Genomic DNA, 16,825 nt, shown 5'->3' with positions numbered 1-16,825 from the left:
TGAAATTTACATATATTTTTGTTTTTGTATAAGTTGGATTGCTTTATTTGCAGGTTTTGTTTTTTTGAACTCGGTCTGCTCAAAATAATTTTTCTTTTTTTCAAATTTGTTTATGTTTTTGATGCTGTAATTTTGCAATTTTTTGCACAGTTTACATCGGCCTGTAGGATTTGGACTGATAAAGACACACATTACTCTGATTGTTTTTTTAATTATTTTAAATTTCATTTTTGTTTTTGGCATGTTTACCCCCTTTTCCTTGTAAATAGCCACTGTGTTTCTGGTATCTTGTTTTTGCATGTATTTATTCCGAGGGATGAATTTTAAACTGGAATACTTTATTAGAATACTGTTATTATTTTTATTTTGCGTTACTATCACCACTTGCTCCTGCTTTCATCGAGCCACTGAATTAGGTTTCGAATTTCTTTTTACTTTTTTCATTATGTATAAATAAAGAGATGATAACTAAATCAAAATTATCTAACAGGAAATACACATATCAAAACTAAAACAAGAGCGTAAACATTTCAAAGCTGAAACAAAAGCGGTTCAATAAATTTGATAAAACTCATATAAAATAAAAAAAAAAATTAAAAATGTATTGAAGATTCTTTGGTTTTTTTCAAGGAGTAGTTGAAGAAATTTCAACAGAGCCATGTTTCTGAATTACATTAAATGCGTGTTAGTAATGTAAACATTTTAAAAAAGAGAAAGAAAAAAAAAAAAAAAATAACCAATTAAGATGATTTAGTTAAAATTCAATTGTTATAAAAGTGGAATAAAAGGAAATTTTTAATTCAATTAATCGTGAAGATACAACTTACTCTGACGTGTCCCCAAAACAAGGTTTTATCATAGTGCTTAATTAGATTAAAGAATTTATAAAAATTTTAACTAAATTATCTTGACATTTTTTTAAAATTTTGTTAATTGGTTGTTCTTTCCTTTTTTTTTTTTAATGTTTCCATTATTAACAGTCATCTAGATTTAATTCAGAAACATGACTCTGTTAAAATTCTTCGGCTGCTTCTTTGGGGGGGGGGACATTTCAACATACTTTTTTTTTTTTTTTTTTTTTTTTAAATATTTTGTTTCAGTTTTGAAATGCTTATGCTTTTGTTTTAATTAATTTTGATATGTGTATTTCTTGTTAGAGGGCTGCCCACCTTTCATGAGGTAATTTTGATTGAATTACTATCTCTTGATTTATTAATTAATTTCGCAGCATACTGAGAGATTTTAATAATTTGTATCATCTTAATTTGAAATTTCTTAATAATTTGTACCATGTTAATGAGTAATACCTAAAATTTTGTTTACATATGCATATATATATAGATTCAAAGAAAATTCAATCACGGAAACCCCGCGAGCTTGTTGATTTTCCTTGCCAGAGGTCATTTAGTAATTATAGTGTAGAGTTCCTCACTTTGTAATTTTAAGTTAATGTTGGAAGTGAAGAATCTTAAGAACTGATAAGCAAATAATCGCTAAAGTTCGGGTGACAAGAAACAACAAGATAGAAGGGTAACTAGCCCTTTATTATTCCAATAAGATTTAACAAAACTCCGCCTGGGAATGTACAAACAAAGCCCTCACTTGGACTTAAACTTAAGAGGCTAAGAATTAAACTAAAACTAAGATTAACTAAAGAAATATAACTAAAGAAATATAAAATAAATATATATATTAATATATGTATACAAAATGTATATAATATATTTTGATATAAATGTATATAAAGAAATATAAGCTATCAAGATTCAAATCGAGTTGGCCCCTTAACTTATTTGACTACGAAGCTTAGCAAGTACGGCCGAGCGTAATAACAGCTTTGAGAGAGAGAGTGGCCAAAACGGCAGACGCGCGTAAATCAGAAACTGATTCTCTCTGCCTCAATAAGTAACTTCGTGGTTTAAATACGCTCCTTCTCATTAAATATTCAGCAAGATTCCAAAACTACGTTCTGGCCGGAAGTAGTAAGTTAAGAATTTGACAGGAAAGGAACTTTAACTTAAAATTTAACTGTTAATACAATTAACATAATCCTTACAATAGGATTAAAAATCAGACATAATTCAGGAATAAAAATCAATCCAGAAGACACAAATTCTAATTCTCGGAATTGCACAAACTGAATTCAGTCCTTATCTAAGTGTGCCATGCAATATTGATATTGTCTCATAACATTGATGGATATCCCATAGAAAAAAATGTATTCTTTGGATATAATTAAAAATATACGCATATAAGCATTACTTAGTATTGTCGTAGGAGCACTATAAACTGTTTTCATTCTTTGATGAATACAACATCCAAACCTGTAAATTATTTAATTCATTATACATTTTTCATATTTTATACTGAAATAGGTATAATAATGAGATAGGTATATGGGCAATTATTGTAAGTTTTATCTTTAGTAATATTTCCTGGTGTAATTTAAATGGTGGAATGGCTCTGGCAAATAAATGGGCTGGCTCAATTTTGTCCTTTTTACGTTCTACTTAAAAAATCTTCCACAAATACTTTTATTCTCAATAGGAATTTTAAGTGCTTTACCATAATCCAATCCAATCTGATCTTGCATAAAATAATTACTAAAATGTTTTTATAAAAAGATATTGTGCAAAACCTTTAACAATCTAAAATGAATTCTAATATTAAAAATGTTTTAAAATATTAGTTAGACTTTAGACCAGGGTTTCTCATATGGGTTGATGAATTTTTAAATGGTCTCTATGATGGTCAACGATTCGATATCCAAATATGCAATTACAATTGATCAGCACAATCAAGATCCCACTGACTGTAAAAAAAAGATAAGTAATTGTATATTGATATAAAACCTTATTATACAAATAAATCAAGTCATATTCAAAACATGAGTGCACTAAGTTTGGTAATTTATAAATCATTCGAGAGAAATTACCAAACCAATATTATAGAATTTTTTCCCTCTTACCCATTGGAAAAAAGCTTTAGTCAAGTCAATAACTTAATCCGGAAAACAAGAAACAAGCTGAATATTTCTAAACGAGCTGATTTAAGAATTAAGCAATTTTATGCCAAATATTTAAAAATTTATTTCAATATGCATCAAGTGCAGCCATTACATTCGTTAAAATCAAACTCTGGGGCAATTAAAATCTGTGATTTTGCATCTTTTGCAAGTTCATTTTGCATCTTGTTTATATCTCTAAAATTCAAAATAATAAGAATACAAATAAAGCATAAAACTAAAAAACCATCTCATCTAAAAAATCAAACTCTGGGGCAATTAAAATCTGTGATTTTGCATCTTTTGCAAGTTCATTTTGCATCTTGTTTATATCTCTAAAATTCAAAATAATAAGAATACAAATAAAGCATAAAACTAAAAAACCATATTTTTTTCCAAATCTTTTATGCATATTCTTATATAGCTCTATAATCCTTAAGCTATGTATGCACAATTATTTGTATTTTTATTATGTTATATGCTGTATATTATAGAGAAAAATATAAAAAGGTTAATGAAGAAAAAGCCTGGGAATCCTTAATTTAAAAAGTACTCTGCTTTACAAGGCTCATTCTTGGTCCTTTCAGATGTTATATATATAAAGAATAAAATCTTGTGGAAATATGTGTGGCTACTTATATTAATTTGTCTGGAAAAAAAACCCTCAGAGTAAACGACAAAATTATCTGTGTAGTGTCGCTTTAGTTCCGTTAAGTTTCTAATTAAATTTAGTTAAAGCGGAATGGCAACACCTTCTAGTCTCCGCGAAGAACGAAGTAAACAAACTTCGGTTTTCTGTCACGCGATGCTACGTGCATGTAAAATGTAAATAAATCTTATGAATAAGAATCTATAACTTTGTAAGGAATAAAATATTGGTTCCATTGGAGTCAGAGAAGTGTTATTTTTCTATATTTGCACACCAGACACTTCACTGGTGACCCGGACGTCATCGAATTCTACAATGGCTGACGAAGACGAAACCGAAATTAAAGCAACAACTGCATCTGTCGCCAAGGTAAGCGTTAAAGTTCCTCCTTTTTGGAAGCCAGATCCTAAAATATGGTTTATTCAACTAGAAGCACAATTTAGAAATGCAAAAATAAATGCAGATCAAACAAAATATGATTATGTTATAAGTTACATTGAACCCGATATTTTGTCACAGGTATCTGATATTTTGCTAAGTCCACCACAAGATAATAAATATGAGGCAATTAAAAATAGACTAATTTTATTATATGCTGATTCAGAGACTCAAAAAACCCAAAAATTACTGAGTGAGTTAGAACTGGGTGACAAAAAGCCATCTCAATGCTATGTGAGATGCGTAATTTGGCTGGCGATAAAGTAACAGGGTTTAATTCCCAAATCTTATCGGCCATTGTAGCCACTTTTGACAAATCTTCACTACTAACAGATATAATGCTACGCATATTAAAGGGTAAACGTTGTAGCCACAATGTTTTTAGGAAAGTATCTGTTACTTTATCGCCAGCCAAAAAACTTAAAAATCCTGCAGATCCCTATACCGGACAGCGACAAGAAAATTTACTGTGATACTTCTACAAATTATAATCGACCATACATCCCTGCAAAGTTTCGGCAGAAAATATTTTCTTCAATCCATAATTTATCTCATCCTGGAATAAGATCCACGATAAAATTGATAACACGACGTTTCATATGGCCCAATATGAATAAAGACTGCCAACTATGGACTAGAGCATGTTTATCTTGTCAAAGATCTAAAGTTCACAGACATACACATTCATCTTTGGGAGAATTCAAAGTACCTCCACACAGATTCCAGCATTTAAACATACATCTGGTGGGTCCGCTACCTCCTTGCAAAGGATTCAAATACCTTCTAACCATCATCGATCGTTATACACGATGGATCGAAGCGGTACCGTTAGAAGATCAATCAGCAGAATCTATTGCTAAAGCTTTGATTTATACTTGGTTTTCACGCTTTGGAATTCCGAATCGCATAACATCTGACCAAGATCGGCAATTTGATAGCCAACTTTTTCAAGCTTTAGGAAAATATCTTGGTTTTCATACAAACACTACAACTGCGTACCATCCACAGGCAAATGGCCTGATCGAAAGACAACACCGAACTTTAAAAGCAAGTCTCAAATGTCATCTACTCGAATCAAAATCATGGCTGAAAGCATTGCCTTTCGTTCTTTTAGGCATAAGATCTGCCATTAAGGAAGACTTAGGCTGCTCATCCGCAGAACTTATATACGGAACCCCTTTAGCATTACCTGGTGAATTCTTTTCAACAGTACCTCATATGAAACAGTCTGAATTTTCTCAAAACCTTCAGAAAATAATAAGAGCTATGAATCCAAGTTCTACCACCACCCATGGAAATAGAACAGTCTTTGTTTCTAAACATCTTTCCAACTGTTCTCACGTATTCCTATACAACAACATTAATAATTCGTCGCTACAGCCTGTCTATCTTGGACCGTATCCTGTAAGAGCAAGAAAGGATAAGTACTTCGATATTGAAATCCAAGGAAAAGTTAAAAGAGTTTCAATAGACAGACTAAAGCCATGTTTCCTAGTGCAAGATTCTGATATTCCTTTCCAAAACTCCCATTCCAAGAAAGCGGAACTTAGGGAAACGCCTGCACTCAAGAACACTGAAGAAAATTCAGAAAATCATCATGAAACTAAGACTACTAGAACCGGCAGACATGTGAAGTTCCCCAGTCACTTTAAAGATTATCTTCCATAATCGCTGTCACTAGGAAGGGGGTGTGTAGTGTCGCTTCAGTTCCGTTAAGTTTCTAATTAAATTTAGTTAAAGCGGAATGGCAACACCTTCTAGTCTCCGCGAAGAACGAAGTAAACAAACTTCGGTTTTCTGTCACGCGATGCTACGTGCATGTAAAATGTAAATAAATCTTATGAATAAGAATCTATAACTTTGTAAGGAATAAAATATTGGTTCCATTGGAGTCAGAGAAGTGTTATTTTTCTATATTTGCACACCAGACACTTCAATCTGCAATCAAAAGCTTAATTGTGCAAAAAAATACAGTTTTTCACGAACTGAAACTAAACAGAGTGTTTAAAAAATTCAGGTTTAAAAAATTCAAATAATGTAAAGTTCAACTTAGGAAAGTTAGTATTGAATTTGAGTTCTACATTTCAGTGTTTATAGAAATCAGAGGTGTGCTCTTCTGTTATTGGGACTGTATTCAAAAACGTATGTGTGTATTCAGAAATGTAAGTATATAAAATGTATATAATATATTTTGATTTATAATCTACTAGCAGCTTTGCTGCCAGCCTTCGTCTGGCTTTTAAATGTACCGGGAAAATGGCTGAAGGGAACACCAAACGTTAAATTTAAAAACTGCGTAGAATTTTACTCTGCAGAACAACTTTATAAAAAAAGTTATTACGTATAACAAAATTACAATGAAATAAGCAATATCCCTTAATAAAAATATCAATTATCTTAATAAATAAATTAACCAACTTCCCTTTGCAAAATCTTTAGAACTCAAATGGTACAAAGGAGGTTAAGAAATTTGTTTCCTAAAAAAATCACTCAAAACTTTTCAATATCTTAAAATCAGTGAAATGAGCAATAAATAACATAAAAGAATACAAAAAACAAAACATTCTGAAAATCAAAGTATAATTAATGATATTTTATCTTATATTTTCAAGAGAAAAAAATTACAATGAAATAAGCTACGTATATCCTTTAATACAAATATTAATTATCCTAATAAAAAAATTAACCAACTTTCCATTGAAGAAAAAAAATCATGCAAAACTTTTCAATATCTTACAAACAGTGAAATAAGCAAAAAAATAACATGAAAGCAATTCAAAAAACATAAAATTCCGCACAGAATTTTACTCTGCAGAACAACTTTATAAAAAAAATCAATAAAAATGTCTTATATATATGTATAAATGACAATGAAATATGCCAATCTCTTAAAAACAGTGACATAAGAAATACGATGAAAAATTGTTGCCAAACCCATATTTCTAAAAGAATGAAACTATTCAAAATGATGCGATTGCATCAAAAATCTATCAACAACGATAAGACAGGAAAATTGTTGCCAAAATCACATTTTTAAAGATGTGAGAAGTGTACTCGGAAGCTTCATTTAAAATTTTTTTTAAAAATACAAAATATTCTAATTTTTCCAAAATTCTTTTTGTAAAAGCAGTCGCAAAGATGAAAGTTTAACGTGTCCAAAAATCAGAGAAAAATAAACTGTACATTTTTAAAAATTTTTAGAAAAAATCCCGTTGAAAAGATGTTAAGCTCCCTTTGTTAAATAAATTCGTATTTAATCGATTTATTGAAACACGAAATTTATTTTAAGATCGCAAAATAGCTAAATGCCTACGTTTCATGACGATGTAAAAATGGAGTGTGTAGAGTAAAATCTCGCTTTCCTATAGCCTATTATGTCTCAAAATGACGCGATTTCGTCACAAAATATAAAATATCTAATTCGAATTTAAAAAAAAATCGCTTCGAGGTGCACTGGCTCTTGTTTAGATGCACCTATGTTCTAAATTTCGTGGCCGTGGGTCTATTAGCTTACGCGCAGCAAACGAAAGACACACACACAGAGACAGACTCTTTCTTTTATTATATGTAGAGATACATACAAATCATGCATTTTTACTTTCTGAATGTATTTTATATTTTCTATTTAGTTTACTGTTACATACATACTGACATAAAATTTTGATTGGAAAAAAGTTTCTCAAGTTTGCTACTAAATACATGAGTAATTTTTTCTTTCAGGTAAACGATTCTTTTTTTTTTTTTTTTTATTCACTTTATTCTCATATGAGTTTACCACATTATAAGGGGAAAAAAAAGCATAAATTAATAATAAGCATCTTCAAAGGTTTGTTAATTTTCTAAACTATTTTTCTTTCCGAAACGAAATTTTATGTCCTTTGACATAAACAGCCTAAAATTTTCAAACAATTTTTTGGATTAAGAGCTCTAAAGATGAGGATAAACAACATTAAATAAAAAAAAAGTTATATAAACAACATATAAATATAGTACGGATCGTTCATTCTCTCGGTAATGCTTTGCTCATTTTCCTAAATAATTGAAATATATGCAGATGAACTGTTATCATGGGGAAAAGCACGGAATAAGTCTGTATTTAACGTCGCGTGAAAACCTGAAAAGAGATGAACTGAGACGCTCTCGTCCTTAAATAGCTTTCAATCGGCCGCACGAGATCTTTCTAGTAATTTCTGCTTCTCGAGATTTCTGAAAGGCAAAAAAGATTGTCGAATTACGGTTACAGCTAACATAGTGTTCGGTTACATTTATACTGAACAGTACATAGTGTTCAGTTACAGTATATTGAACAGTACTGAGATAAACTTTTACTCAATGTTAAATGCACGTGCTCTTGTATTTTTAATTTTCCGGCTAAGCTTTCTCTTAAAATCTGTCTCGCGCTGCATTGCACGAGGAAGTACAACAATTTCAATTATAATTCTACTAAAATTAGCAATCTAAATACAAATTTCGTAACAATATTTAACTCTTGCAGAAATACAAATTCTTTAAGATGGCAAATAAAGCATGCCCACATATCCACTAATTCAGCGTCTGCAGTCTACCGCACATCTCCTTCTCTTTATTTTCAAAAGTTAAAGAATTAAAATGTTTTTAATTTTGTGAAGTGTGATAAGTGATAACAGGTCACACCATGCATGCTAAAGCGAACAACCCAAACGCGACGAATACTGTTTTTCCTGACAATCCGGCGTATTAATTCAGAAAGGCACAAGAGGACTAGGATCAATATTTTGTAAATTTTAGTCTCTTGTGTTTGTCTGAATGTACTTTACTTTTATTCTTCTCTCGTATTATGAAACTGAGCATCATACTCTCTAGTACATTTTACTACAATTTTGTTTAATGTGGGCAATGTTTTATTGTGTGTAATTTATTAATTAAATTTTTATGTAATTGTGTATGGTGTATATAAACTGCATTACACATAGCATATTCGATACGCCCGTGGTTCCTTGCCATCATGCAAATCGTAGAACTACTCATGAATATGGAAGTACTACTTTATATATTATTCAGAAATGTGGACATAACTATTTTTTTTTTTTTTTTCAGATTAAATGGTGTGTATTTTACTGTAGTTCTCTTGCTAAATTATTGCCAGAATTTTTCCATTTTTAGCCACTTTCGATCTTAAGTAGTCAAATTCTTTTTCAACGCTTTTATTTGAGAGTGAATGGCATTCATTACACCTTTCAAAATTTACTTTGATCTACTGTTGCCAAATTTATTCCTTCAATAGCACACTTTTTTATGCTATAATGTTGTGAATAAAAGAAAGATGTGGTATTTTAGAAAGGATAATTAAAACATTTTAAGTTTTTTAAATTGGGAAAATTGCTTATTTTAAAAGTTGTTTTAAAGCTTAGAATTTGGGCTTTTTATCATTTTTAACGAGCAGTGTGATTGCACTTAATTTTCCATTTACTACGAATGGTTCTTGCAGCATTTTAAGTGATCCTAATTAAAACAATTAAAGTTGCATGTCAGTAGCAAAGCGAAGTTTCAAGACTTTAGTTCAGCTTCTAAGAGCCTCTGGGCTATCCTTAGATAAATAATCGTTGATGTATAGGATGTTAGGTCAGTTTGGAAATTCTGTATCACATTAATAAAGAAGATTCTTGATTTAAAAAGAAATCGCTTTTTTATATACTATCATGAGTATTTTCATTTTGAATGAAAAATTTAAGAACTCCAAAGGCGATGAATTTTGTAGGAAATCTGAGCCAATTTTATATCTGCATAAATCAGGAATGTCATGTAGTATCATGGGGGCTTACAATTTTGTTCTGAGATGCATCACATATCTGACATTTTGCAATTTTAATTTCTATTTGCTTGTTGATAAACGGTCAAAACAAAATATTCTTTCGCACTTTTCTCTACGGAAGTGATCCTTATGCCTTAAGTTCAACCGTATATTTCATACAGCATTTAACGATTGTTCCACATGAAGAAAATTTCAAATCTATTCATATTATCAAAATTCAACAAAATACCAAGACTTTTTGACTATCAACATAATTATACTTGCTTATTCATGGTACAAATATTACAAAATATTTAGTGTAGTAAAATGTACAATATTATTTATTAAATATTGATACATACACATATAATTTAATATTAGCCTATGTAATGAATGCGAGTAACGTATGGTAACTCCCCCACTCGAATCTGTTATGTAATGAAGTTTTGAGTATTACAGACTATATATGCATTAGGTAGTAGAGTAATATATCAAGGATACATGGAAATAACATGCCTTATCTGTCCCAATTCAATTCACAAAATAAAAAAGAATAGCTTTAAAAAAATTGCAGTTTATCAAATCACAGAAAGAGAAATAAATGATAATTCATCGCTACCGGAGTGTTGTTATTTCAAAGAAAAGCAACATTTTTTGTTTTTGCTTGTATTTTGGGGCTTATTTTAAACTAACTTTATTTATAATAACTCTGTTTTTGAAGTGTTTATTTAATGTTTATTTTAAAGGGGTTTTTTTTCATTGCAGATTTTTATATATGCTCAGCAGCTGAATATTAAATCCAATATTCTTGGAACTTTAGTCACTGCATTTATCCAGCATTTGAAGTTTCCAAACCAAATATGAAATCAGCCATTTTATACATCGTTTTCCTATTGGCTTCTTTTAATCTGGCCTACAGTCAAGACGATATTGATTTCGAAAATGTCTTCGAAAGCCAAAGCATTCCAAGTTTCTCATCGAATGAGCGTGTTTCATCCTATGATACTAACTCATACTATAGAAATGAAGAAAGTACTCAGTCTCATGTGGTTATTCCCTGGATTGGTTCGGAGAACGTGGACTCGTCGAACATAAATTCAAATCAAAGCGAACAAATGAACTCTGATATCTCTTTTGGAAGTAATGAAACATCTTCATCGACGAATGCTTCATTAGTGTCTTCAATGAAGACATCGTCAACAGTGTCAACTTCTTCGAAAGAGTCTTCGTTAGCACTATCTAACAGCAGCTCTACAAGCACTTCTACACTGAAACGGTTGGAATCCATAACAGAAACCTTCAATAATGAAGCATTGTCAGATGAAGGAGACAATTCTTCTGAATCTTCTGCTATGGCAGATGGCAGGACCAAATCGGGTAGGAAATCAACCATATTTTTTGTTTCTTCTTCTAGCGAACCATATGAGTCAACAACATCATCTGATGAAGAGGAAGAAGTTGTTCTTGGTACAAGGCAAAATATTCTTCCTCTTCCAAGTAAGCTGCTTACGCTTCATATTATTGATAAAATTTAGCATAAATTATATTACTGATATCTCTGTGTTAAAAGCCTAAATCTCTATCCTTATCAGGAAGAGTATCACTAACTAATTATTTTATTTGTTAATATTTAAATATTTTGTATATTAACTATTTTATTCTCATAAAGTCTTAAAATGTTGTTTAATTAATTAACGTATGTTATGAATGGGTAATATTAAAAAATATTTTTTGAAAATAGTACTGAATACAATAAAATAAATTATACTGTTCAAGAGCAGACAGGAAAAAGAAATCTGAACGTTCCACTGTGTAAAATTTCCAAGTAGATTATGATACGGCTATTGCATAGGTGTAGCAGTGTACGGGTTGCGTAAGTCATACTGCATGTAAAGAGACCTTACACGTCATAAGGGAAGTTTATAGAAACTTTGGAAAACTACACACCTCTTTTTATAACGTACGGTTTCAGCAAATGCTGCTATTCACAGAAATGCTGTTATTCACCGTTATATAACATATATTATATGACAGTTGGTTCTATCTAGATAAAAATCTGATGTCAAATATGCAGTCTGTTGCTTCCAAATGTTAAAGACTAGTAATTTTTCTTCGTAAATCATGAGTTTTAAATGAACCTATAGGTAAAACTAGTGTTCGGCCTAAGCTTCGTACGGATCATTCAACAATCTGTCGGAGATAAATAATTCTGAAGAAACTGGAAATTAATCCCTGTTTTATCGAAGAAATATGTCACCATGAAAATGTGAACAAACAAAACGACAAAAATTTGCATTATGAGGTAAAAAATGCAGAAAGTGCTAAAATTTTGTTTCTAATCAATATGTATTATTAATTTTGCCATTAAAATTCTACACTAAGAAGAAAGGCCGACAGAAGTGGGCTTGCAAGATCTGCAGTGACAGGCGAGGGTCTCCCAGAAAGGGGCGCCAACAGGCGCTTGTTAGATATTGATCAATCTTTAACCACATGAATTCTTATTAATAAATATGCGTTTATGAGGAGATATTCGTAAAATAATGAAAGAAATACGTAATGGCAGAAATTGCGTTTAAAAAAATATATGTCGCAAAATATCTTTGGAATGAAACTGAAATAATAAAACTTACTCATATTTAGAAGCGGCGCCAGATTTCATTGCGGTGGCGCCGGGTGACAAAATTTACCGCCTTGTGGAGCGGTGTCAGGATACCTGGGTGAGAAGGTCAGGACACCTGGGTCCTAGGAATGACACTTGGGTGGGTTTAGAATTTAGATGAATTAGAATTTAATATGAATTTGAAAAATAAGTACTTAGTAGTTGTGAGTTGTGAAAATTTTAGGAACAGGAAAGTTCTTCAGTCCTTGGACGGCAGAAAGTATAGCGACGGACTTGCGTATCTTTTCAATATTTCTTTGTGAAAACATCTATACTCCTTTCTTGAGAGTCATGCTATTCAATCAGTACAGCATCTTTGTACAAAGCATCAAATTTAAGATCGCTTTATTCATTCGTGTAATCTAAGAACTCGTATACGAATATTAGTTCTTCATCATATCTATTCTTGTTATTTCATTTTTATGGCTTCTGTGAACTTCTATTGAGTCCCTGCTATTAAACGATGCCTTGGTATTATAAAATTCTACAAAATTTATCATTCCTATTTTTTGCATCCCACTTATTCTATTTCCTTCAGTGATATATTTAAACTCTTGAATACCAAAAGTAAGATCAAAAGCTTCATATTTTTGACTCAGGGCGGCAGGGCTTCCTTGTCTTATGATAGCAAATAGCAATGAATTAGCATTACATTCACTTTATCCCAAACTTAGCCGTGAGGTTCACTAGGCCAAAACTGGGAGTTCCTTCCATAAATCAAACATATTTCATTCATTCCTAGGACAAGCTAGAGAAATTTCGGTGCAACTGGGGGGGGGCGTATAAACTACAAGCAGAGGTAATTCACATATGTACAATCGAGAGTTCAGTATATTGTCAACAACAGTGATTCATCACTGATAAATTTACTCACAGGATACCAAAATCCACTTAGGATGATATAGAAAATATTTTTAAATATAATTAGAACCTTTAATGTTTTTAATTTAATAGCTTAGCCAATTTTAATTTGTTTAATACAACCTTAATTCGAACCTTAGTAATAATCTGTCAGAGACATTTAATATTACCTCCTGAGAAGATTTACCACTCATTTTAATTTTAAGCTTACAGTCAGGGCATCATTGTCAAAGCTATTTTTCCGCACTGACGATTTCGATTAAGTGGAGTTTTACTGTAATATCTTACGTAGGGTGAGTAACTACCTAAATATAAAGACTAATTCAGATTCAAATTATTTATGAGGGTATTTATTTATTTATTTATTTTTAAATATTATATAAAATAATGTAAAACCTAATAGTTCAATTTTAACTTAAGCTATGTGATTAAATTTCTGATAGATATCTCTGAAAAGCTGAATGACTTACCCAAACCAGCCATTGGCAGACTATTCGAAAAATCGGACTGTTCAGATGAAAAAACAATTCAGTTGGCAATACTATTAATGCTATTGAAGTTAACAACAGTTAGAAATCAATCAATAATAAAAAGTAATAAATAATAATATAATAATTAATAAAAAATAAAAAATAAATAGAAAATAAAAAAAATTTAAAATTTTGCTATAATATTTTTCTAAAATTAAAAACGGCGTTTTATGAAATTTTCGCTGATCCAGATGCTATTTTTATTCCAAGAATTTATAGTGGTTAAGTTTTTATGAACGGAATTGCTTCCTCTGAAGAAGTTGCAAGATTTGTAACAGGAGGTCGTACCTTCAAAAGATTCTCGAGCTTCTGGCTTCTAAAATTAAAACCGCTGTGAAATTAGCTAATATTATCTCGTGTTCTGTGCTTCTTTTTCACTTTGCGAATTTCGGAAAAATGTCATTTTATTTCGTTGTGCTGTTTTCAATTTAAGAACTTTTTATTCATTTCTTTAAACAAATATCCATTTTTTTTGCTTCTTCACCAAAGGGATGTGCAGTTCTTTTAATCAGTTCCTAACATTCAGTTTAACGTTGAAGCAGAAATCAGATACTGAGTGTCAAAGAAAATTCAAAGCTATCTTCTGTGAGAAACTTAGGACGCATTTTATGAAATAATAAATGAAAATATTTTTAATAAGAGTATAACGTGAAACACAAAATATTTGTATTAAAATTAAAGATTTAAAATTTTATTTCCTCTGTCAATGCTTAGCACTAACTAACTATCATAATTTAGTGCTAGTTATTCTGTTAAGAATACTTAACAGAATAAATCCAGTCAGCCAACAGCTTCAAGATAAGTAAGGACCTATTTTTATGTTCCTAGTTATATTTATATTAAGCTAGCGGAAGTACCCAATGCTGGTTAAATTAGGTTGAAAGTAATGTATCTAACAACAGAGAGAACGATAAACGATCTACATAAATGTATGTACGCTTCTCGCATTGTCATAAAACAACGGTACCTAGAGCCATCAAATTGTGAATAACGTACGTTCCCACCCGAATATGGACATCTGGAAGCCCAAATTTGGAATTTGTTATATTATCTATTTTATATTTTGTAAAACTTTAACTTATTTTTGATTAACAAACTCAACGATATATAAGCGAGCAAAGGAAAAAGTAAATAAACCTTTTTATCTCCAGCGCGCGAGACTGTGTATCGGAAATTCTAAAGATATGCTCATTTTAAAATTACTTTGCGATATTGATACTGAACTCAAGTGTATGGTTTAAGTGCGAAGAACATGATATTCAATAAATAAAGATAACACACAAAACGTTGAAAAAAAAGTCCCTTTGGGCGTAATGTAAAATCTGAAAGCTTTTTTTCATTTATTTTTTATTTTTAATTAGGATTATATTATATGCTGCATAATATAGAGCTAAGGTCCTCAACCGGTGGTACGCAAAGAAGCAAAGTATTTTTAACTATTAAATTCAAAAATTAAACCCCCAACAGCCTGATTGAGTTTTTTTTTCTCTAACACTCGTAAATTTAAGCGATTTGAGCTTTGTTCATCAAGAGTGGTGGTGGTGGTGGTAGTACTTTGTAGTTGTGGTACTAAAGGTTTTCAATTTTTTGTTTAGATGGTACGCGGTAGTTAAAAGTTTGACAACCGCTTATATACAGAAAACAATTAGGGGATCAATTCAAGAAAAGGCTTTTAAGTCCCAGTTTTTAATATGTGACATATTTTGTATGTTTGCGTACAAATAGTTAGAGTTTACAAAGGAAGAAAGGTACTTTTCTTATTACCCATGTACTAAATTCAGCAAAATGTATATTACTGTGATGATAAAATTCCTCAAATTGTTTTTGCTTCCGTATTGTAATCACGAAAAATTCCGGGTACCATATTTCAACGAAAATATCCATTTTGACTGCTATCGAATGCAATTTAACGATGGTGGGCCCTTTTTACAAAATATGAAATAGATAATAAAATAAATTCCGAATTCCGGCTTCCAGTTGCCCATATTCGGGTGGAAACGTACGCTGTTCAAAATTTGATGCTTCTAGGTGCCGCTGTTTTATCACAATGCGAGAAACATATACATTTATACAGATTCTTCATTATTTAATTTCTTTAAATATAATACAGGGCACTAATATTTGGTGGTAACAATTTAAAAACTGAATCAACGTTTATAGTGAATCAAAATATCGAGTTAGCCATGTTGGAGCGTTTATTGCCCATTCAAAAAAAGTCGCCAAGCTGTGGTCTAAACTGCATTTGGGCCTTTATTTTATCCAAAGAAACACTTCAGAGATCTGGAAATTTCCATAAAAATAGTCGTACAACTCATAACATCACAAAGTACAATCAATAGTTACACTTCAAACTATTAAGAACGTTAAACAAAACGCAATGTAAAGATAAAGCTAACCCAGAAATATCTCAACATTCCGAACTCACGCTGAACTGACAACTCGATGCAACAACAACTATGAGAAGATGCTCTCTCCGGCCTTATGTAGTTTTCACCCGGCCGCGGGGATATTTCTAGTACTTTCCGCTTCTCGAAATTACTGGAAGGCATCATGAAGATTGAATAACTGTTACAGCTAATATAACGATCAATTACAATACCTTATGGGTTCCAACCTTGAAGTTACAGCTATGTGAGTGGAACCTTGAGAACTGCTAAACGAATAATAGCTTTAACTCAGGAAACAGAAACGTAAACTCAAGAAGGGTTAATTACCCTTTATTGCTGAAAATAAGGATTAACAGATGGCTCTTTTCTCAGGACGTACAGCCTCCACTTGGGCTTGAATTCAAGTGTACTAAGAAAATCAAACTTAACTAATGCTTAACTAAAAAGATATAGCCGAAGCTATCAAAATTCTACAGGAGTTGGCCCCTAAATGCTAACTAAACGGCGAAGCTATCGAGGGCCTGAAA

At 31.2% G+C, this 16,825-nt stretch overlaps 1 protein-coding gene across 5 annotated transcripts in view; it reads left to right on the top strand.

Moving 5' to 3' along the window:
• Window positions 1–16,825, top strand: part of LOC118197409 (uncharacterized) — a 99,934-nt gene that overhangs the window by 42,337 nt on the left and 40,772 nt on the right. For 3 of the 5 annotated variants that reach the window (XM_085816903.1, XM_085816901.1, XM_085816902.1), the window contains exon 2: window positions 10,627–11,358. In XM_085816903.1, coding sequence (XP_085673029.1) covers window positions 10,722–11,358 — 637 coding nt within the window. In that variant the 5' untranslated portion in view covers window positions 10,627–10,721. The remainder of the gene's footprint in view (window positions 1–10,626; window positions 11,359–16,825) is intronic. The other 2 variants (XM_085816905.1, XM_085816904.1) reach the window with 1 other exon arrangement.

Source organism: Stegodyphus dumicola, chromosome 5 (assembly GCF_044657685.1).
Source record: "Stegodyphus dumicola isolate Sdum_Otavi_A_Nest chromosome 5, ASM4465768v1".
NCBI lineage: Eukaryota > Metazoa > Arthropoda > Arachnida > Araneae > Eresidae > Stegodyphus > Stegodyphus dumicola.
The sequence above is the reverse complement of the archived record's forward strand: the minus strand, read 5'-3'. Positions and strand labels throughout refer to the sequence as shown.